The following is a 22,936-nucleotide window of genomic DNA, read 5'->3' on the forward strand; positions in this document are numbered from 1 at the left end:
TTTCTCTCTCCGGTGCCTAAAGAATTGGCCCTTAACCAACCCTTGTAGACGTCCCGACTAGAGTGCTCCCAGCCTTCCTAGAAGCCTCCAGAAAGACCTCTCAGTCAGGTGCAAACTGGACAGGTGTGCAGGAAAGTCTATTACCAGAAAGCGAAGCCATGTGTCACTGCTGGACAACTGCAGTGCCCAGGATAGTGCCAAGTATTTCTGTGTGTGCCCAGAGTCGCCTCGTAGTGCTTACAGAGCCAACCTCCCACAGGCACCAGGGGCCTTTTCCAATGTGGTCCCTCTGTTCTCCTCTTGACTGCCCCCTCCCTGCCTTTCCTTCCTCTTTGCACTCCACAGGGCACCCAGGGGAGCATTTTCTGGGCCTCTGTGCCCTGGGAATCACTAGTATCTCCACCTGCCCAGGGTGGAGCTGAGAAAGGCATTAAATCCTTCAGATTCTTCAGATGGGGGGGCACTTCAGAGCCATAAGCAAACAGTATGCCTTTTGTCAATGTAAAATTTTGCTCAGAGAATAACTACATTGCCTCGCTCTGCTGACAAAGCCTCTATTTCTACATTGCCTTATAGCAAAATACTTCCCATTCATTGACTACTTAAGTCTATGAAATATAAACTCTTATTATCTCTGTTTTACAAATGAGGAAACTGAGGCACACAGGGTTTGAATAACTTGCACAAGGTCTCTATCTATTGCCTGGTCTACTCTATTTCACCACCATACCCGAGAGTTAAATATGGTGGGAGAAAGAGAAATTCACACCCTGCCTCACAAGTTTTAATGTACAGAAATGCTGCCCCAGAAGTCCCTCAGACTTCCCGGTGACTAAATAGGCCAGAGGGAAGTCTCCTGGTCCATCCACATGCCTGGGGGGGATTTGATGGGGTTAGGACTCGGCCAGCAAGGCCACTTCTCCAGGCCTCTCCTGGCCTTCCCTGATCAGCAGGAGCCCGGGAATCTTCATGGGGAAGATGAGCTTCTTCATAGCCAGGTGACCTGGATGTGACCAACCTGAGAAGGCAAGGCCACAGGACTGCGAGAGGCATTAAGAAAACCCCACCTTGTCAGAAGGGAGAGGAACAAAGGAGGACGGGCGTAAGATGAATCCAGCTTGCGTGCATTCCTGGGAGCAGATCCAAAACAATATTCATTAGCTCGGGAGCCTGCTGCACATTACCAAAGTGCCACGAAGATAGAAGAACGGAGGGAGCCCTGCATTTCCCTTAAAATACCCCCTGGAGACCAGTGATAGAAGAAAAAGTCTGACAGTCCTCATCAGACAAGGGTCCTTTAGGTAAAACAAAAGGGAAGGAAATGTTTTCAGCAGCAGAGAGGCTACCTGCACTCATTTGTCTCAATGTTATTTTATTTATTTTAGATTTGTAGAGGATGTTCATTAAAGCTGGGGACAGTGAAACAAGGAAGGGCCTAGGATAGAAGAAGCAGCAGGAGCAGGACTAGGTGGGAAGTGAGCCAGGGCGGGGCTGCTTGGCTCACTGGGAAGGCAGAGAAAAGGGGCCTTGGGGACAGGTTCAGGGGCTGAGCCTGGGATGAGCTGCCACTGCCCATTGCTCCCTGGTTGAAAGTCTCGTGGGGTCCCTTAGAGTTGAGGAGATATGTGCGTGTGGGGGAAAGGAAGGTGGAAGGGGAAGGCATGGGCGTGCTCCTGGGAGGGAGAGCAGGCCTTTTTATGTTTTTAAAGGGGCCCCAGCAAGGGGAAGCCAGATCCTGTGTCTCATGCTCCACAAATACAGCAGTGACTCAACTTCTGCTGCTGCTGCTGCCACAAAGGGAGGGGACAATTTATTTTTCCTACAATAAATCTAAAGTAGATAATCCTCCTTTTCTCCAGATGAAAGGCAACACTTACAGTCAAAAAGATTCTCTTTAAGCGTAACCAATGGACACAGACAGTAGGAGGGCAAGGGCATGTGCTGGGCATGGAGGCGGGGGCGAGCAGTGGGGGTCGGAGGGCGAGCGGCAGGGGAGAGGTCAATGGGGGATAAAGGAGACACACGTAATACTTTAAACAATAAAGAGTTTAAATGTTAAAAAAAATTCTCTTTTGCTAGTTCATTTAAACTCAGGATTTTACATAGGCCTGCAAATATTCACAAATAGGCCAGTTTCATCCTACAGCTCCCAATTGGAAAAATATATGGTTTAATTGGAAAAGGAAGGTATTGACAGCTAGTTCATAGCAAATGCTTAAGCATACGGATGATTTCATGGCTACATAGCCAACCCATTTCCCCAGTGCTCCCTGGGAAAAGAGAGGTTTCCTATTTTCCGGGTGCAGAAGCTGAGTGCCCGGCTTGGTGGAATGTACATAGTGTGTCCTTTCAAGTGCCATGTCACAATGGTCCCCGGGGAACCACTCAGCCAGCTCCAGGGTCACCAACTTCCAAAGCTCTCGGGCCAAAGAACTTTACCCTCTTTAAAAAAAATTATTGCTTGATTTGAGAGAGGGGGGGGGGGGGGGGAAAGAAGCATCAATTTGTTGTTCCACTTACTTATGCATTTACTGGCTGATTCTTGCATGTGCTCTGACAGGGATCGAACCCGCAACCTTTGTGTAATAGAACCGACTGAGCTACCCGGCCAGAGCTTTACCCCTTTTTAATGTAATGCAATTTTCTGTGAAAGGCTTATCACCTTTAAAGGAACTTAAAGTAGTTACATTCTGGCTTTGATATAAAGGCCATTTGTTCCACACATTTAAGTCAATCCAGTTACATTTCAATTTACACAGTTAATATTTGCTGAGTGGCTACTATGAACAAAGCACTACCTACTTGCTTAAGAATAGCCGTTCTCACTCACGGAAGGGAAAATAAGGAGACCTGGAGAGCTTTTCTTTTCTTTCTTTTTAACAGCTTTGTTGAGGTTTGATTTACATATCCATAACATTCACCTGGGTAAAGTATACAATTCAATGATTTATAATAAATTTGCAGAATTGTGTGAACATTGTCACAAGGTGTTAGAACATTTCCATCACCTCGGAGCTTTAAAATAGACTGATGCCCAGGCCTCACCCAGAGCAATTTAGTCAGACTTTTTGGGTGATTTAGGCAGCTTCCGAGTGGTTGTGAAATGCAGGGCGTTGAGAAAGACTGTTGTACAGGACAAGAACACGATGGTACCTGCTTCCTGCGTTTAGAGAACTGAGAGTCTAGTGGTCTCATCCTCGGCACTGTTGACATGTTGAGCTGGATGGTTCCTTCTTGGAAAGGGCCAGCTGCCCTGTGTATTGTAGGAAGCTTAACAGCATTCCTGGGCTCTACCCACTAGATGCCAGTAGCACTGTCCTCCCAAAACTGTAAAGGCCAAAAATATCTCCAGATATTGTTAAATGATCTCTGGGTGGAAGTGGCCCCCTGTTGAAAACCACTGGCCTACAGAGATGATAAGACATGATTACAGATAAGTCGAAAACTTGACAGAGACATCATGATACCATGAGAGATGCAGAAGCAACGCTATAGCCGTTTAAAGAAGGAAACGAGATCTTGTGTTTCAGTGTGACATAGTGGCAAGAAGGTGGGCTTAGAAGCAACAAATGTTAGACTGATTATCTTGGCTCAGCCGCTGGCTGGCTTTATGATCTTGGATAGGTAGCTAAATTCTATGAACCTGTTTTCTCATAGTAATCATTCCGTATGTGTATTTTATACAATTTAGTATTATCTGCCAAAAGATAGGAGTAGAGGTGGTGTGCCAAGTATTAGCACATAGTAGGCACTTGATATAGCCTGACATTGACTGAGCATTTACTTTGCCAGACACTGGGGTAAATGCATTACATAAGATCTCATTTCATTCTCACCACAATCCTATGAAGTAGGTACAATTAGTATTCTCATGTTACAGATGAGGATATGTCTCTAAGCAGAGACTTAGAGAAGTTAAGAAACTTAACCTGGGTCTTGGAGCTTGGTAAAGTGGGAAATTCAAAAGGCAGATCAGTCTGACTTGAAAGCTAGGTCTTTGAGAACCATGCTATATGACCATGCTTCTTAAAGTTGTTCACCATAGGATCACATTATTAAAAATGCACATCTCAGGACCCAGAAGTTCTGGGATAGGATAGTGACTCTGTATTTTCTATGAGTAGCACAGATGATTCCTCTGATTGGCCAAGTTTGGGGATAATTGAGATGGTGTATCTCAGAAATACTGAATAGATGTTAAATAAGAAAGAAAGCCAGCTAAAAATTCTAGTGTGGAAAATTGGGGAAGTGTGTGAGATTTTCATAGAAATCATAAGGAGGAAATAGCATGAGCAAAGGGCATGCTGGGGTGCTGCAATAACAAAAGGTAACATTTATTTTACACTTAAGGGAATGGGTACTGTCCTAAGCATATTCCGTATATCATCTTATTTAATCTTCACAAACAACGTTGTGAGACTGATACTATGATTATCTCATTTACAGATGAAGAAGCTGATTTGGTTGTTTGTTTGTTTTCAATAAATTTGTTGAGAAACTTCTATAAGTTAACCATTAGCTGGACCATCCCTGGCCTGGAATATCTAAATGTGACTATGGTGTACCTCATTCCATGCCTCCTGGGATTTCAAAGCCCACCTTAGGGTAACTATAATTCCAGGCAGCTTCCAGTGTGCTCTGCTCCAAGCTCCTGTTTTTCCTGAGTTCTTTAGCTTTCTGATGACTCACCTGGCAAAATTTTGGGTGCCATCCCTCCTTCCTGCTGAAGCTTTCATCCCAACTATGTGATATAGGATCCACAGAAGACCTAGGGAGACAGAGGGAGGGTTTACATTGCAGAAAAGCAAATATCTTCAAATTGTAGGGGAGGAGGAAACTTTACCCTCAATGTTCTTTCAGCCCATCTGATGATTAAATAGACATGAGGCTGTTATTAGTAAGAGAAAATGACCAAATTCAATTATATATGTACTAGAGGCCTGGTGCACAAAATCCTGCACCTGGGGGAAGGGGGTTCTTTAGCCTGGCCTGTGCCCTCTCGCAGTCCAGGAGCTCTCGGGGGATGCCCGAGGGGAGTGGGCCTAAGCCATTATTCGGACATCCTTAGTGCTGCCGTGGAGGTGGGAGAGGCTTCCGCCACCACCGAGCCCAGCTTCTGGCTGAGCGGCGCTCTCCCTGTGAGTGAATTTAGAAAGCTGTCTCTACTTCCCCATGCTCCTGCATTGAGCACCTGCTCCCTGGTGGTCAGTGCACATCATAGTGACTGGTTGTTCTGCCGTTTGGTCGATTTATATATTAGCCTTTTATTATATAGGATGTTTGGGAATTCTGCATACATGGGAGAGTCAGAGACCCCACATACGTGAGAGGTTCAAAGACAGAAAGGGAAAATGAGCTATATGACCTTCTGAGCTAAGGATCACTTTAGGGCTTTAGAGAGGAGGAGGGTCATTGCAGTTTGTCCTGCCCCATAGATAAGTCAAAAAAGGTTATCTGCGATTATCTCTTATTATAAGCAAGGCCACTAATTCAAATCCTTCTAGGTAGTTAAGGGGAGGGGCAAAAGTTTATATTTTTTTAAGTTTTTGTTTATTGATTTTAGACAGAGAGAGAGAGAGGGAGTGGGGAGAGAGAGAGAGAGAGATCAATTTGTTGGTTCCACTTATTTATACATTCATTGATTGCTTCTTGTATGTTCCCTGACCAGGAATCGAGCCTCCAACCTTGGAGTATGGGGACAATGCTCTAACCAACTGAGCTACCCAGCCAGGGCCCAGAAGTTTATCTTGAGCCTTGGTAGCCTTTAGCTCAAAACAAAGGCATATCAACACAGAGACACATCTTGGGATGACTGGTTTTGAATCCCTAAAAAATCTACAAAGTCCTCTAGCCTTATCACTAACAGCAAATTTCCACTGCCCCAGCCCTGATTTCCAGTCACACCAGCTTCTGTTAGGGGCAAGAATAGAATATTGGGGACTAGCTATGGTTATGGGAAGTATTAATCATGCTGTTAACCATGATTGCCTTGTGTTGGTTAAAGGACATTCTGATCTGACTGGGAGTTGTATGCACCTGGGACCTGGGAGTCAACCTTGGAGTGCGGTCCATTCTCCTGGGGAAAGATTAACAACCTTCTTGCCCAAACAATGGAGTCCCACCCCAGCCTCCTACTTCCCCATGCCATAATCCCTATTTCCCCGTGTAATCTTTGTCTTACCCTATATAAGCAGCTGGCTTATGGGGAGCTGCGGAGCAGGTTTTTGTGGATGACCTGCTGCTCTCCCATACTGCCGGCAGTATTGGAATAAACACCCATATATGATTCAACCCTGTCTCTGCTTAATTGGCTCAAGTAGTGATAAGCAGCACAGATCTATTGATTGTCCAATTACCCTTCCTTTCTTCCTCCTGCTCCTCAAAATCCCCCTTGCTTTCTGGGAAAATATCCAGGTCCCAGCACAGTAGGGGCTCTTTATTTAGCAGAATCCAGTCTTTTCACATCCTTTGCAGAAGGCAACCATGGGGCCCCAGGAGACTTCCAACCAGGGGAGCAGTGGGCAGCCGTAGCTCATCCTAAACCTGTCTCCATGGTGGCTGCTGTCTCCCTGTGTCTTCACATGGTCTTCCTTCTGTACAAGCCTGTGTCCTTATCTCTTTTTATAAGAATACCAGTTCTAATGGATTGGGCCTACCCTAATGCCCTCATTTTACTTTAAATACCCCTTTCAAGGCCCTATCTCCAAATGCAGCCACATTATGAGGTTCTGGGGTTTAGGATTTTAATATATGAATTTGGGGGGGGGGGACACAATTCAGCCCATTAAAAATAACTGAAGTATTTATTTTTATCTCTTAGTAAGTTTCATTAGGGTAGGAGTTATTGCTGTTTTGCTGTTTGCCGTGTACTCAGAACCATCACTAGCACATAGTGGAATCTTTGCAATGAATAGGTAGTAAAAGAATAAAAAAGAAAAAAATAACCTTTCAATAGTTTGGATATGTAATAATGGGGCAGGGTGGTGATGGTGGCAATATATGTAGTGAATTTAGACAGCTGTCTTGAACAAGGGTCAAAACCTCTGATCCTAGCAAGATAAAGCTGCACTTCTCAAACTGTGTCTGTTTCTGCCACCAGGTGTCATCTGAAAGCAGTCAAGTTGGACTTCAGCTTTATCGCTTGGTTGTGTGATCTTGGACTGGCTGCTTGCTTGCCTCCGAAAATTTGTTTCGTCATCTGTAAAATATGGTTAAGGATTCTTGTCTCACAGGATTAATATATTTTTGAAAAGTTCTGGCATACAGTAATCGCTCATACTAAAAGTTTCCAACTCTGAAATTTAAAGTTACCCATGTCTCTGATCTCTGCAGAGATAACATTCCACTCCTTAGCCCTGGCTTCCCCATACTTAGATTCTGTTCTCTGCTTTGCAGATCCCTCTGTCCCAGCCCACACAGCCGGAGAATCTGAAAAAAAAAAAAAAAAAGCGTAATATAAATGAGGGAATGTTTTTTTCTTCAAATGCTTGTAAACAGATATGATTATTTTATTAGGAAAACAGTAATTTAATGCCTTAAAATGCCACTCATTTTTACAATTATTTCTAAGAGAAAAATTGCAGAAAATACCAATTCAGCAACCAATAATGGCATGTTCAACTCTTACTTTTAAAAATAGTGAGCAGCTCGATCTTAAAGACAGAGTTTAACTGATTTGTGGAGCAGACATGTAAGTAGTGTGGGTTTTCAAACACTGTCTATAAAGCAGTTAAAGTATCCATTGTGCTCATCATTTTGAATTTTTTATTTAGCATTAATTTTAGTGCTGTGAAGAGAAATGGCCAACAACCTTGCAAAGTGACACCACATGGCTGATTAATGTAAGGCTTGTAAATATTTTAGATACTTTAGTGAAATGATTATTTTTTTGAGCAAAGTTTGGGTGTTCACGTGGCTTGGGAAGTGACCTCAGGTGCAAGCCAGTTACTTCAATGTAACCTAAGGCATAGTATGTGTAGGATGTCCCAAAATCTGAATACAATTTTAAGCTTTAATTTTTCCAAAAGTATATATGGATGCTGGCCGAGTAGCTCAGTTGGTTAGAGCGTTGTCCCCATAAGCCAAGGTTTTAGGTTTGATCCCTGGTCAGGGCACATACAAGAAGCAACCAATGAATGCATAAAAAAGTGGAACAGCAAATCGATGTTTCTTTCTCCCTTCCTCTCTCTTTCTTCCTCTTTCTCTCTCTCTCTCTCTCTCTCTCTCAAAAGAGTGCATTTGTTACAAATACCACCACCAACAAAAACAATAACAAACCTCCTGAAAGTGTACTATTTCAATTTCTTTACTTTTATTCATTTTCAATAATTGTTTTATTTAAAAAAAATTTTTGTTATGGTCAATGTTTGCTATCTTCATTTAGAGGGAAAAAAATTAAATTAAATATGTGTCATTCCAAAAAATAAAAAAAAGTAGTAATTGTACAAAAATGTTAAAAAATGAAACTTCTAAAATTTTGTCGTAAGTTTGTAACACATATTCTTCTGAAAGTACTAAAGTTTCAAACTGCACTAAGACCTTTGAGATACCCCTTGTAAAACACTATATATAGTAAGTGCTGTGGGGGAATAAAAGTGAAAGATTTAATCAGAAGGAAAAATTTCCTCCTGGATAAAAGGCCCTCCCCCGCCCCCCACCTCTCAGATTAGTTGCTGCAGGCTAGTCATAAAAAGAAAACAACCTTGGGGTGGGAATGGCTGGGGGGGGGGGGGGGGCAACTGGGGAAAAAGGAGACATATGTAAAACTATAGACAATAAAAGGAAAAAAAAACAAAACAACCTTAAAGGCCCTTGAAAGGGTGAGACAGGTTGTATGTGTGTGATAATAAACTGGGGGATGTGTGATAATATTGCCTAAATTTCTATTGTGCAAGTAGTGACTCTGGATCCAGTTTTCTTTTGCCAAGGGAGTTTTCTCTGTCCATTTGTCAGAGGCTTTTAATGCTGCTCTTATAATTTCCAAAAGCTGAAAGAATAGCTCAAGAGAGGTGCTGGTATATCCATTCATCCAAAAATTTTTCTGTAACCAGTAATGTATTATTGTGAAGCAGTCTCTTGTGTATTGGCTAAACAGGTGAGCTATGAAGGCATAAGACTTGAGTTCAGGTTCTGTCTCCTCCAGTGGCTAGGTATGTGACCATAGGCAAGTTACAAAACCTCTAGAAGCCTCAGTCTGCTCATCTGTAAAATGGGGGTGAGGATTCCAATAACCTATGCCTCAAAAGTTTGCTGTGTGGATCAAATGAGATAATGTATGTAAAGGGCTTATATGGTGACTAGTACATAGTAAATGTTTAATACATGTTGCTAACTATTAGTGCTACTCTGACTACAGTGCCCCAAACCCTCTCCGTGCTCCCATTGCAAAAAGAATCAGGTTTCTTTGTTTGAAGTTGGCAAAAGAAGAAAACTACTCTTTTGATTTGCAAAATGCCTGATTGAAAGGCAACAGTCCTCTGGTGTCCAGAAGGCTCTGAATAGCAAAGTAAAATCTTTCTTCTCTAAGACATGAAAGTTTTTCTATGCAAAATAGTTTGGGATTTCCTAGGGACAGACACCTGGTAGATTTGGAGAAGTATAGGGACGCTAAGAAAAAGAAAGATGCAAGAAAGGACTATGCAGAGAGGGCTGACCCAAGAAAGGAGGTGGGACTTTTCAGGAGACAGAGGCTGTGTGTCTCAGGCTCCCTTTAACTGGCAGGTGAACTTTCAGAATAGCAGCATCTAATCTAACTTCCTGTTGTGCCCAGGTTCTTGACCACTACACAGCTCGGCATCCCTCTGCTCGAAATGTAACTTCTGTAGGCCTCCCAGATGGACCCCCAGTTGATAAGTCTTTATTTCCTGTTCTCTACTATGCACTATGCACAGTACACACTATGTTTGCATCTCATATAACAATTATTCAGTCATTCGACAAACATGCATTGCATGGTCTGTGAGCCAAGCTCTAGGTAGGCATTTAGTATAGTGTCAAAAGCTGAACAATTTATATATTGCCAATATGTCTTTTCAATAATATTGCAGCCCTTTGAAGGCAGAAGTCACCTTTATTCACCACTGTACACTCACACTGCCTAGAATAATGCATTCAGCAGCGTCAGTCCTCAGTCAATATTTGCTGAATTGAATGAAACTGAATAGAGGTAAAATCCTCAAATGAGTCTGGACAGATGAGTTCAACTGGTAGAGATTCCAGGTAGGGAAAACGGACTAAACAAAATCACTTAGTAAGAAAATGCATGGTATGCTCTAGCAACAATGAAAAACTCATGTCCTTTATGGCAAAGGGAGTGGTGGATGATGAGGCAGGAAAGAGAGGTTGAGACCATTGTTGTGGAAAAAGCCTTGAATGTCAAATGAAAATTTTATACTTAATTTTTCAGTCAATGGGGAGTCATCAGTCAAGGGTTCCTCAGCAGCTCTCAAATGTAATCAAGGTTGTGATTGATTTTTAAGATGCAGGGAGAAAAGGAGTTGTTGCAATCTTAGAGAAGGCAGGAGCAGGGAACTCAAGATCGTCAAAGGAAGCTTCAGTCCTGGCAAGAAAGACTAGTGCTTCAACCACTGAAATAGAAGGAAAAAAAAAAATAGGAAAGGAAAGATAATGACTCAGACTTGTGAAGAAGGAAGTGGAGGAAGCTTTCATTGCGCAGCCAATGATGTCAAGCTTATCTGGTGGAGATAGAGGATTTGAGGAAAATAGAAGTAAAAGAGAAAAGCATGATTGCTGCTGAGCAGTGAGGATGGAGCTGAGGTAGGACAGCATGGAGTTGTTAGCATGGACAGGACTTGTTTACCAACACTGATGTGAGAAAATGAAGACAAGGTTTCTGCCAAAATACTAGTAACCATAAGGTGAGGATGGCAGGCCACATGGTGAACACTTCTGGGGCAAATGAAGTGACAAAAGGAGGAGAGAGGACAGACTGGGAGAGCAGGGAGAGGGAGCGAGATCAGAAACCATGAGGAGGATACAGGGCAGGCTCAGCAGGGCTGAAGGGGGCGGGGGAAGGACAGGGCATTACCAGAGACCTCGGTTCTTGTCTTCTTGAAGGAAAGATTTTAATAAAGAGGCAGAGTGTAGAAAAGCAAGCAAGAATTTATTGACCAGGGCAAAAACACACTTAAGACAGTGAAACTAGGAAGGGCATAGAAGAAGTAGCAAGAGAGCCTAGGCTGGACTGTTTTGGCTCACTGGGAAGTCAGAGAAAAGGGGGCCTTGGAGACAGGTTCAAGGGGTTAGCCAGGTTCAAGGGGATGAGCTGCCACTGCCCATTGCTCCCCTGGTTGCAAGTCTCCTAGAGTCCCTTGGAGTTTAGAAGATATGTGCCTGAGGGGGGAGAAGAAGAAGAGAGGAAAAGAAATGGCAAGGTCTCACTCCCCTGAGGGAGAGCACACTAGAACCTTCATTTCCAGGGGTTTTAAAGGCTGGGAATTTAAGGGAGGTCTTAGGGGTGGATCACTAGAATATTCATCAGCTTTATGCTGATGTAGCAAAATGGGATTTATTCTCTTAATTTGTCTGCCCTTGGGTGTGGTTGGCAAATGGCCCTTAATTGGATTTCTGTTATCTGTCTCCCTGAGTAGGGTGACTTAAGCTATTTACTCTCTGGTTAGGGAGGAGTGAAAACCATCTACTCTTAAATGCCCTTGGATTAGGGAAGATAGGATTTACTAGGTGGCTGCAAATTGCTGTTTATATAATCTGCTTGTCCTTGAATTTTCCTAGCTTCTTACTATCGAGATTATAAAAAGCAAGCGGCTATAAGGTCTTAATGCCATAACGACCATGGAGCACCTCTCAGTCCCTCCCCCCAGCCCGTGAGCCGCTCCCGGTGGTGGGTTGGGGCTCGAGATTCACCCACAAGCTCTGATCTCAGCAAGGCTGGTGCTGGTGGGTGGGCGGGGCCGTGCGATTTCATGCCCTGGGCTTCTAGTTCTATAATAAGGGTGTTTGGTCTTAGAGCTAGAAATGGCAATATCATGTCTTCCTTGTCTCTGTGCCTTTGCTTGTGTTGCTTTCCCGGCTCAGAAACCCAACCAGTTAATTCCAATACAAATTTCCTCATTTGGGGAATATCCCATCCAACCTTCTCCAAGTAATCAAAACTTCAACAGTCTTCTTCTATACCTGTACAATTCAGGCCACACATATCAGCACTAAATTACAGTCTGATCCTGTAGGCTTTCATGTATGCTCATCTCATCTATCTGATTTTATGGAAACTTCTGGAAAGCAGAGAACTTGCTTGATGTGCTGTCTGCAATCCTGCCTCTTAGTGAAAAGGAAAATGGGGGGCTGGGGGGCGGGGGCTTGCAACCTAGTTCAGTATCTGGTTAAAACTGTAGTCTTACTTCCCCACTCTGACTGACTTGGGCGGAGCTGCGGGGACCCTCAGGGTCCTGGAACTTCAGTCGTAGAAAGGATAATAAAAGATTACTTGATCCACATTTATCATTTTGTACATTGGGAAGCTTAAAAGAAAACTGGAACAAATGTAGAGAAGGGCAGTGACTTCTTCAAATTCACACGGCTGGCTAATGCCGGAGGCAAGCAGAAATCAGGGCTCCCAACCACTACACTTTTCTTGACACTATATTGCATATCAGGTAAGCAATTTTTCTAGCCATCTTAACCCCAAATTCTAATGTGTGTTTGAAGAAATTTCAAACTTTTAAACCTAATGTTTCTTCTCTAAAGTAACTTATGAAAGATTATCATCTCTGAAGGGGACTGGAGAAGAAGAGTTAATTTATCGAGTATATTCTAAGGGACAAGTGCACTGTGGTGAGATTTACATATTGTACCTCAATTATTCCTCATACTATCACCATGAGATAGTTTTTACTGTCTTATAAATGAAGAAACAGAAAAACAAAAAACAAGATAGTAAGGTTCTTGCCTAAACCCACCCACTTAAGTAATACAAGGGAGATTTGCTCCATATCTGGTGGCTCAAGAAACCCATTATCTTTCCATTAAGCTATTAAACGAGGTCTATTTTCTCATCAACTCTCCCATTAAGTGAGAAATGATTCAGGACTCTGAGTGGAAAAAGCTTATGGCAAAATGAAAACATTACAGGTGTGGACTTCTAATGCACGTGGATAACAGGCAGTTCAAGGAGAGTTCCTCTTTTCACAATACTGCAGGTTCTCTCCTGCAAAGGAAAAAAACAATTTAATTACCCCACTGTTCTTGGGAATGAGACAAATATGTCATGCCTTCACAGGACTGGCTATTTTATTTTATATTTTCAAATTATCTCTCTTTTATCATCCAAGAGAAAAGAAAACTCCTGAAATCCTGCCAGCTTTGCAATTCTGTTCCCATTTCATCTTACCTGTGAGTGCCTTGTCACCATGGAGACTTGGTCAAACTCACGCTCATGCGCTTAATCTTGCAATCTATTACTGACTGGCTGATACTCCTTAGGCCAAAGAACAGCAAGTTCTTAAATGAATTCTCCTAAGGAAACAGAGCTGCAGGCCAGTTGTTTAACCCCAGCCTGGGCAATGGCACTTTGGTAACATGCAAGATTAAACGTGTTATTGTTTTCATAACACAACTCGGGATGTTTGAAGTAAGACTTGGAAAATGAAAAGGTATACCAGGTGTGTTAACTATTCCATTGCTTATCAAACTTCCTAAGTTTGTTTCATTCAGCAAATATTTATTGAGCCAGGTAAACATCTTGAATCTCAAGTATGGAGATATAAAGATGATTAAAACACAGACTTTGGCCCCAAAGGACTCAAAGTATGCTCAAGGACACAGAGAGGTAAACGAACTCTAGTATAATGTCATACATGCTATAACAGAGACCAGTGGGGGGAAAACTAGAGGAAGGAACAACGAAGCTATTTCAAATGAGGGTAGAGAAAGTGAAGAAAGGGCATTAGAAAAACTTCTCAGATAAGGTAGCATTTGACTTTGGTCTTAAAGGGTGGATTCGTGAGAAGTCAATAAGCAGAGGAGGGAAAATGAAAAGATAATAACACCTAACTGTTATGCCCAGATTTCAGGATCCCCAAGAAACCATGTCCGATACAAAAGCATAAGAGTCTTTATTCGAGCTAGCTTGGCTCCCCCACCTTGCCGACACAGCAGCAGGAAGCAGAGAGAGAGAGAACTCTGTGTGGAGAGGGGTTTTATAGGGGGTTTGAGTAAGGGGAGGAGAAAGGACTGTGCTCTGCCGATTGGCCAGGAGCAAGTCCGTGTCTTGTTCCTGGGTGTGGCTAGCAGAGGCTTAGACTTCTGGGAAGAAGCTCCTTGCCAAGCAAGTGGCCAAGGTAAGATGGAGCACTTACCCTGGGGCAAGATGGAGGGCGTAGCCCTTACCCTGGGGCAAGGTGGAGGGCCTAGCCCTTACCCTGGGGCAAGGTGGAGGGCCTAGCCCTCGCCCTTCCACTAACAAAAGCCTGGAAGTATGACAGGGACCGGGTAGTTAAGGGACCAGGTAGTTAAGAAACAATGATCTAATAGGATTAGTGTATGTGAACCTACAGTTCGCAAGGATTGGCAGGTAGTGGGGATGGGAAACTAAGCTGGGGATATAGGAAGTCAAGGCTCGAGGTGCCATGTCTGTTTGTTTGACTTTTGGTGAGGGAAGGACACGATCAGATCTGGGTTCTAAAAAGTTCATTTTCCTTAGTGCATGAAGAAGAGATTAAGGATTGAGAAGTCCAGGCAAAAAGAGAGGCACGGCACGGATGCCAACCTTGAAGTTTGTGTAACCATCTATGTAAGCAGCCTAGACCAGAGCAGAGGGGCTATAGAAGAGGAGCCAGGGGAAAAATGATAGGGATAAATTAGAATTGATTAAGACAGAACTAGCAGGTGTTGGTGAGAGATCGAAGGAGAGGAATGATGAATAACTAAGTCCTAGACCAGTGATGGCGAACCTATGACACGCGTGTCAGAGGTGACACCCGAACTCATTTTTTTGGTTGATTTTTCTTTGTTAAATGGCATTTAAATATATAAAATAAATATAAAAAATATAAGTCTTTGTTTTACTATGGTTGCAAATATCAAAAAATTTCTATATGTGACACGGCACCAGAGTTAAGTTAGGGTTTTTCAAAATGCTGACACGCTGAGCTCAAAAGGTTCGCCATCACTGTCCTAGACACTTGTCCTGAAATGTTCCTAGTTTCTTAGTATTCTGTACCACTCTCTCACATCCAGCGATGTGGGAGATGCCCGACATCCAGGAAGATGCTCTGGCTGCTCTGAAGCAGGCTACTCCCTTTCTTTCTACCCATCCACAGGCACAAAGACATTTGGAACTCAACTGAAACATTTTAACACTTTTTTTGGGGGGGGGGGGTAGGGCGGTGTTTCTTATCTCTATGACAATCTGATTCAAAAACTCTGGGTGCTTTCATTAGGAAAATGCACCTGCCCACCCATTTCAAGGATTTCCAGGGCCTCCCGGGGAACATCCATGGAGCCAGCTTGCAGGGCCTTGGGGTTTGGAATCCTTAACCTGAATTTCCTTAGCTGCATTCGTTAGCCCGGAAGTTTTCCAAGTTCAGCCCCCATTAAAATCACCTGGCGAACTTTTAAAATCCCAAATGCCCAGGCCACACACAGTTCCGATTCAATCAGAATCCCTGGGTGGGACCGGGTGTCGGTCTACATACAGTCTATGTTTTAAATTGTCCAGGTGAGTCTAAAACGCAGCCAAGTTTGAGAACCAACTCACTGGCCTCTTTTTGACATGCAGTTGATGTAAGTGCTTATGTTCGATGGCTGTTTTTAATGTTTGGGTCAGAAACAACAGAAAGGCGCCTGTCGCAGATAGCATTTACTCGGAATCACCCTAGAAAAAAGGGCTTGTGGTCCGGGAGTGCATGCCCTCGCAGCGTTTTTCCTTGGGTCCGAAAGCAGCTGCAGTTTTTTCAGCGAACGCCAAGGGGCACCCTCTTCCTCCTGGCTCCACCGGGAAAGGCTTCCCATTTCGGATCCTACAAAGAGACCCTCCTCTTCCCGGGTGACGTCACAAAGGGCCGATCCTCCGCCCCTTCGGCGCCACCACGTGTGTCCCCACGCCCGGCGGCCACCGACTTAGTCCCTCGCTGGCGGGTGCAGGCAGCGGAGGAGGGTGGTTGGCAGTGCCTGGAAGCTTCGCTATGGGAAGTTGTTTCTTTGCTCTCTCGCGCCCAGCCCTCTCCCCTTGTTCTCCGCAGCCGCTCTCGGAGGAGAGCACGGGGAGGCGCCGGTTGCAGCCGAAGCTGTCTCTCCCCGCCCGGGCGGCCGCGCCGCTGGGCAGGTGCTGAACGCCCCAAGAGCCTCCGTCGCCGCCTCCCTCCTCTGCCCAACGGCCCGGCTGCCCGGCTGCCGCAGTGCATATGGGGTGTTGGAGGTAGATGGGCTCCCGGCCGGGGAGACGGCGGTGGATGCGGCGCTGGGCAGAAGCAGCCGCCGATTCCAGCTGCCGGAGAGCCACGCGCTCCCGGCGCCCCTGCAAGCCCCCGGCTCAGCCATGGGCATCTCTGCGAGCCGCAGCACCGTCCCCGACTCCTGCAGCCGCATCGCCGGAGCCACGATGATCGCGAGCTTCCTCCTCCTGGTGAGCGCTCGGGAGGGAGGACCGCGGGCTGCGGCCGCGCGGGAGCAGCAGGCGCTGCTCTCCGGGAGCGGGGCGGGTCCCCGGGCGTGGACTGCGGGGGGCGCGGTGTCCGGCCGGCTGGGTTAGGGGGCTTGCAAGGGAAGGCAACACACCGGAGGGCTCCGATCGATCATTTTGGGGGAGTCGCAGGTCTCAGCTGGGACTAGGGAATGAAGGCGAATTGTTTTCCTTGCAATCGGGCTTCGTTGGAGGAGGCGCTAGAGGTGGCCGCCGTGCTTCCTGCGCATTTCAGGGCTTTTCCCCTACTCGCCCCCCTCATGCTCCACCTTCCCCCCTTCCCCAGCCACCGGCCGCTGCTCTCTCCGAGTGGCGTGGGTCCGCGGCTGCGGTGTGGGGCGCTGAGGGCTGGCGGGGCCGGCGCTTTGTTGCAGCTGCAGTGTCATGTCGGGATGCTACCGCAGTGGGAGCTTGGTACCGGTGCGCGCCGGGCACTGGAGACCGCCGGGTGCACCGCGCCTAGCATTCCCGGCAGGGCGCAAGCCACCCCTCCCCCGCCTCTGCTCCTGGGCTCGGGTGGGTCCCAGTTTCTGCACGCCAAGAACACAGAACCCTTAGACCCACTCTCAGGCGCCCCCAGAGCGCCGGCTCTCAGCCAGCCAGAGAGCTGGCACTTGAGTGGGGTTAAGGGGGAGAGAGAACTACATAAAGGAAGATGGATTTTATCCAGTCTTACCTATTCCTCCTTTACCTGCGGCCAGGCTTCGGGACATAAACTGCATTTAGCTCTAAGGCATGCCCTAATCCTAGCCCTCCATCACTTACTTGGTCGAAGCCTGAAACTACCCTTGACCCAAAACTTATCCCAAACTCCCCCAGATCCCTTCCTTTCTAAATGTTAGAGGGGAGGGGGCGAATTAGGTGGAAGAAAATGCCTTTGAGATCAAACCCTGGAGCCAACATAAGCTTCCCATGACTATCTTTTTGTCTCTGCAGAGAAGATGGAGATTCTTAGCTAACAAACAAACAAAAACAAAAAAACAAAAAGCCTTAAGGCAGGCTTGCTGTCTCCTTCCTGGAAAGGGTTTAATGCCTGGTCAGCCAAGATCTGCTTAGATCCCAGGGCAGTGCAGTTGCTATGGCCTGGAATTCATCCTACAGACACTCTGGTTCCCTGTGGGAGTGTGTGTTTTAAGGGGAAGAGAGAGACTAAAGAAAGTTTGGTGCTGTTAGCATTTATAATGAAGCAAGTACCAGTCTCCCTTCAGAGACTCTTTTCTGCCCATTTATAGTAATGACAAAGTGAAGATTTCTGTGTGAAACAAGTGTGGATAAGGAGCAGGAGGGGGTCCTTTCAAACAGTAAACCTGGATTGACAGTCTTGGTGTGGAGAGAAACCCATCTAAATCCATATTAGTAACCTTACCATCCGTGAAGTTAGCTCTATCCTCCTTCTCCACCTTAGATCTACTATTCTACCCCTCCATACCTCTCTGTCCCACCGACACAATTATTCTCCCCATAGAGTCTACTCCTAGATTAACTCTTAAGTCAATGTAATATTTCATTTATTTTACCTGTTAGTATGAGATAGGTGCTTAAAGTAAGGTCTTGATGTAATCTAAGTATATAGGTTGCTTTAACCGAATGAGAAAGACCCCAGCTCCTTTTCCTAAGTTATTAAACTTAGTATGTAAAGACTTGTAACTGAAGGCCTGAGAATTAAAATTGGCTATCTCTTTAAAAAAATGAAATTTATAGCAGAGCTTAGAAGCAATCTCAAGGTGTTAACTAAAAGAGGAGTCCTTGGTGTCTTGCTAACTATAATAGAAAGGCTCTTACTCAATTCATGGAATGGCCTGGGGTTGATCCCTTTGTCCCTCAGTGTGACTGAGAGGGTGTATCAGAGTTACGAGGGACTGGCTATGCTGTAACCCACAAGCAGGGTGGGGAGCAATATCTTATTTTTTATATCCCCACTCTGCAAGATCCAGTCCTCAGGATAGGTGTTGTTAAGGTATAAAATGATCTTATGCCATCGTTCTAAGGCAGTGACCCTTTAATACAATTCGTCATGTTGTGGTGACCCCCAACCATAAAATGATTTTCGTTGCTACTTCGTAACTGTAATTTTGCTACTGTTATGAATCGTAATGTAAATATCTGATATGCAGGATGTATTTTCATTGTTACAAATTGAACATAATTAAAGCATAGTGATTAATCACAAAAACAATATGTAATTATATATGTGTTTTCCGATGGTCTTAGGCAACCCCTGTGAAAGGGTCGTTTGACCCCCAAAGGGGTCGCGACCCACAGGTTGAGAACTGCTGTTCTAAGGATTATTTATCCCATTGGATTCTTGGCTACAGAAATTGACAGGCACCAGGACCCAGAGCCCAGGTAAACCTGTCAGGTGCTCAGGACGCTCCTGAAGGAAGTGGGAGGTTACTGACCTTACCCATACATTGCAGTTAGATGAAAAAGTAATGAACCCGTAGTCTTAAAAATGGCGGTGGAGTAAGTGGAAGCTACACTGACACTCTCCCAGGACCAAACTGGAAATACAACTAAAATACAGAAGAAGCACCCTGAAAAATCAACTGAAGACTAGCTGCAGAGAACCCTCATAACCAAGGACAAAAAGTGGAGACTGCATGGAGACTGGCAGAAAGCGTGGAGATGCCAAAGGGCTGGCCAGGCTCCCACAGACAGCAGCTGAAGGTCTGGAGAGATATCTCAGCTGTGGGGGGTCCCCACTGAGAACTCTGGGATCTAAAACCCAAGCTGGGCTCCCCAGCCCAGAGAGCCAGAACTGGGAAAGGTGCCCACAAAACATGTGGCTGTGAAAAGCAGCAGGGTTGCTGTCTGCCAGCAAGAGATGGCTGGAAATGCAGGCACCCTCTTAAAGGGCCAAAGCACAAAATTGTGTATGCAGCCACTCACCTTTGGCTCCGCCAGAGGGAGGGCAGAGTGGACTGGAGCTGTGTGAGGAGAGTCCAGGGTTGGGGGCTTTGGAGGGTAGCCACCCTGCTTTTCTATGCTGAGTCATACGCTACAGAGGACATTTTTCTCCGTGGACCTTTGCTATCCAGGTGGTTTTTGCCTGCTGGAAGACCTCTTGCCCCACCCTGTGGTCACTAGCCTGAGGCTAATCCAGCCTGAATACAATCAGACTGCAGGCAGAGGGAGATCTCTGGAGGCTTTGAGACTTTGCCTGATCTCCTTTGGGGCTCTGGGCTAGGAAAAGCAGACACTGGTGCACATCTTGGTCCTTTCCAAAGACACCCAGCCACAGCAGAAGGAACCACAAGCTATGGGTTGCTGCTAGGTCCAAACAGGGTACGCAGGGTCAGTAACAAACAGTGTCTGACATTGTCCTGCTCTAGAGATTGGGAGTTGTAGCAGATCTACCTAATACATTGACACAAACCCAAACAGTCAGCCAAAATGGAAGACCTCTTGCCCCGCCCTGTGGTCATTAGTCTGAGGCTAATTCAGCCTGAATAAGAACTCCCAAATGAAAGCATAAGAGAATTCTCCAGAAGAAAAGCTAAACGAAATGGAGATAAAAAATTTCAGCTATAGAGCTCAGAATAATGATGGCAAAGGTGCTCAACAGCATGAGAAGAGATATAGTAACCATGAAAAAAAGTCAGAAATAAATAATGACATAGCACAAATAAAGAACACATTGGAAGGAATACACAGCAGATTAGGGGAAGTTGAAGATCAGATTAGTGAATTAGAAGACAGTAGGAAAAAAACCCACTCAATCAGAGAACCAAAAATAAAAAACAACTAAATAGGAGGGCAGCTTAAGGGAGCTGTGGACAACAGGAAATGTAACAATATTCACGTAATAGGAGGGAGAGAAGAAAAAGAAAGCAAGGGATAGAGAATGTGATGAAATAATGGCAGAAAACTTCCCTAACCTGGTGAAGGAGAAAGTTAGACAAGTTCAGGAGGCACAGAGAGTCCCAAGCAAGAAGAACCCAAACACACCCACTCCCAGACACATCATAATTAAAATGCCAAAAATTAAAGACAAAGAGAGAAAAGTAATTTGCTAGCTACAAAGGAGCTCCCACAAGGCTGACAGCTGATTTTTCATCAGAAACTCTACAGGCCAGAAGGGAATAGCATGAAGTATTCAATTTAATGAATAGCAAGGATCTGAAACCAAGATTACTATATCTAACAAGGCTATCATTCAAAATAAATGGTGAAATAAAGAGCTTCCCAGACACAAAAGGTTAAGGAGTTTATCACCATCAAATCAGCACTGCAAGAAATGCTAATGGGACTGCTGTAATGAGAAAAAGAAATAGAGAAAAATACCTAGGAATACAGAATTAAAATGGCAATAAATAAGTACCTAATCAATAATAACCTTAAATTTAAATGGGTTAAATGCTCCAAGCAAAACATATAGGGTAGCTGAATGAATAAAAAATATGACCCAATTATATGCTGTCTACAAAAAGCCACCTCAGAGCAAAAGACACACCAGATGAGAGTGAAGTGAAGGGATTAAAAAAATATCCATGCAAATGGAAAAAAAAAAAAGCTCTGGTAGCAATACTCACATCTGACAAAATAGATTTCAAAATGAAGGCCATTGCAAGAGACAACAAAGGTCACTACATAATACTAAAGGGATAGATACAACAAGAGGATACAATCCTGGTAAACATATATGTACCCAATATAGCAGCATAGCAGCACCTAAATATAGAGGGTTTTAAAGGAGAGATCAACAGCAATACAGTCATAGTATAATACTTTAACACCCCCACTGACCTCACTGGATAGATCTTCCAGACAGAAACTTAACAAGGAAACAATGACTCTAAACAATACACTGGATCAGATGAATTTGATTGACATTTATGGAACATTTCACCCCAAAGCTGAAGAATATACATTCTTCTCAAGTGCACATGGATCATTCTCAAAGATAGACCACATGTTAGGACACAAAACAAATCTCTACAAGTTCAAGAAGATTGAAAACATATCAAGCATCTTCTCAAATAACAGTGGAATTAAATTAGAAATCAACTACAGTAAACACAGTCAAAAACATTCAAACACATGGAGGCTAAGCAGCATGTTAAACAATGAATGGGTTATCAAGGAGATCAAGAATTAAATAAAAAACTTCCTGGAAACAAATGGAAATGAACACAACCCCACATCTCTGGGACACAGCAAAAGCAGTCCTGAGAGGGAAGTTCCTCTCAAAAAACCTCAAAAAACAAGAAAAATTAATAATAAACTATTTAACCCTACAACTTAAATAATTAGAAAGAGAACAACAAGAAAAATCCAGAGTAAGTAGAACAGTGATTCTCAGCCTTCCTAATGCTGCCACCCTTTTTTAAAAAAATATATTTTATTGATTTTTTACAGAGAGGAAGGGAGAGAGATAGAGAGTCAGAAACATCGATGAGAGAGAAACATCGATCAGTTGCCTCCTGCACATCCCCCAGTGGGGATGTGCCCGCAACCCAGGCACATGCCCCTGACCAGAATCGAACCCGGGACCCTCTAGTCCGCAGTCCGACGCTCTATCCACTGAGCCAAACCGGTTTCGGCAATGCTGCCACCCTTTAATACAGTTCCTCATGTTGCGGTGACCCCCAAACCTAAAATTATTTTCATTGCTACTTCATAACTGTAATTTTGCTACTGGTATGAATCGTAATGTAAATATCTGATATGCAGGATGTATTTTCATTGTTACAAATTGAACATAATTAAAGCATAGTGATTAATCACAAAAACTATGTAATTATATATGTGTTTTCCGATGGTCTTAGGTGACCCCTGTGAAAGGGTTGTTCAACCCCCAAAGGGGTCGCGACCTACAGGTTGAGAACCGCTGAAGTAGAAGGAATGAAATAATAAAGATTAGAGAAAGAAATAAATGACATAGAAACTTTAAAAAACATTGCAAAAAATCAATGAAACCAAGAGCTGGTTCTTCGAAAAGATAATCAAGATTGGTGAACTGTTAGCCAGACTCATAAAAAAAACAGAGAGGACCGAAATAAAATCAGAAATAAAAGAGGGGAAGTAACAACTGACATCATAGAAAGACAAAGGATTGTAAGACAATATTATGAACAACTATGTGCCAACAAATTGAACAGTCTGGGTGAAATGGACAAATTCCTAGAAGCATACAGTCTTCCAAAACTGAATCAGGAAGAGTCAGAAAACTGGAATAGACTGATAACAACTAATGAAATAGAAGCAGTAACAAACAATCTCCCAGCAAACAAAAATCCTGAACTGAATGGCTTCCCAGGTGAATTTTACCAAACAAAG

The 22,936-nt window shown here is 44.2% G+C and overlaps 1 protein-coding gene across 1 annotated transcript in view; it reads left to right on the forward strand.

Moving 5' to 3' along the window:
- The first annotated feature begins 16,104 nt into the window (after positions 1 to 16,104).
- The window catches only part of TNFRSF21 (TNF receptor superfamily member 21), a 77,734-nt gene continuing 70,902 nt past the window's right edge, over positions 16,105 to 22,936 (forward strand). Inside the window, exon 1 of the mRNA XM_070418451.1 lies at positions 16,105 to 16,600. Coding sequence (XP_070274552.1) covers positions 16,514 to 16,600 — 87 coding nt within the window. The 5' untranslated portion in view covers positions 16,105 to 16,513. The remainder of the gene's footprint in view (positions 16,601 to 22,936) is intronic.

The sequence above is a fragment of the Myotis yumanensis genome, unplaced genomic scaffold, assembly GCF_028538775.1.
Source record: "Myotis yumanensis isolate MYYU_CA2020_CCGP unplaced genomic scaffold, mMyoYum1.0.hap1 SCAF_6, whole genome shotgun sequence".
NCBI classification, from domain to species: domain Eukaryota; kingdom Metazoa; phylum Chordata; class Mammalia; order Chiroptera; family Vespertilionidae; genus Myotis; species Myotis yumanensis.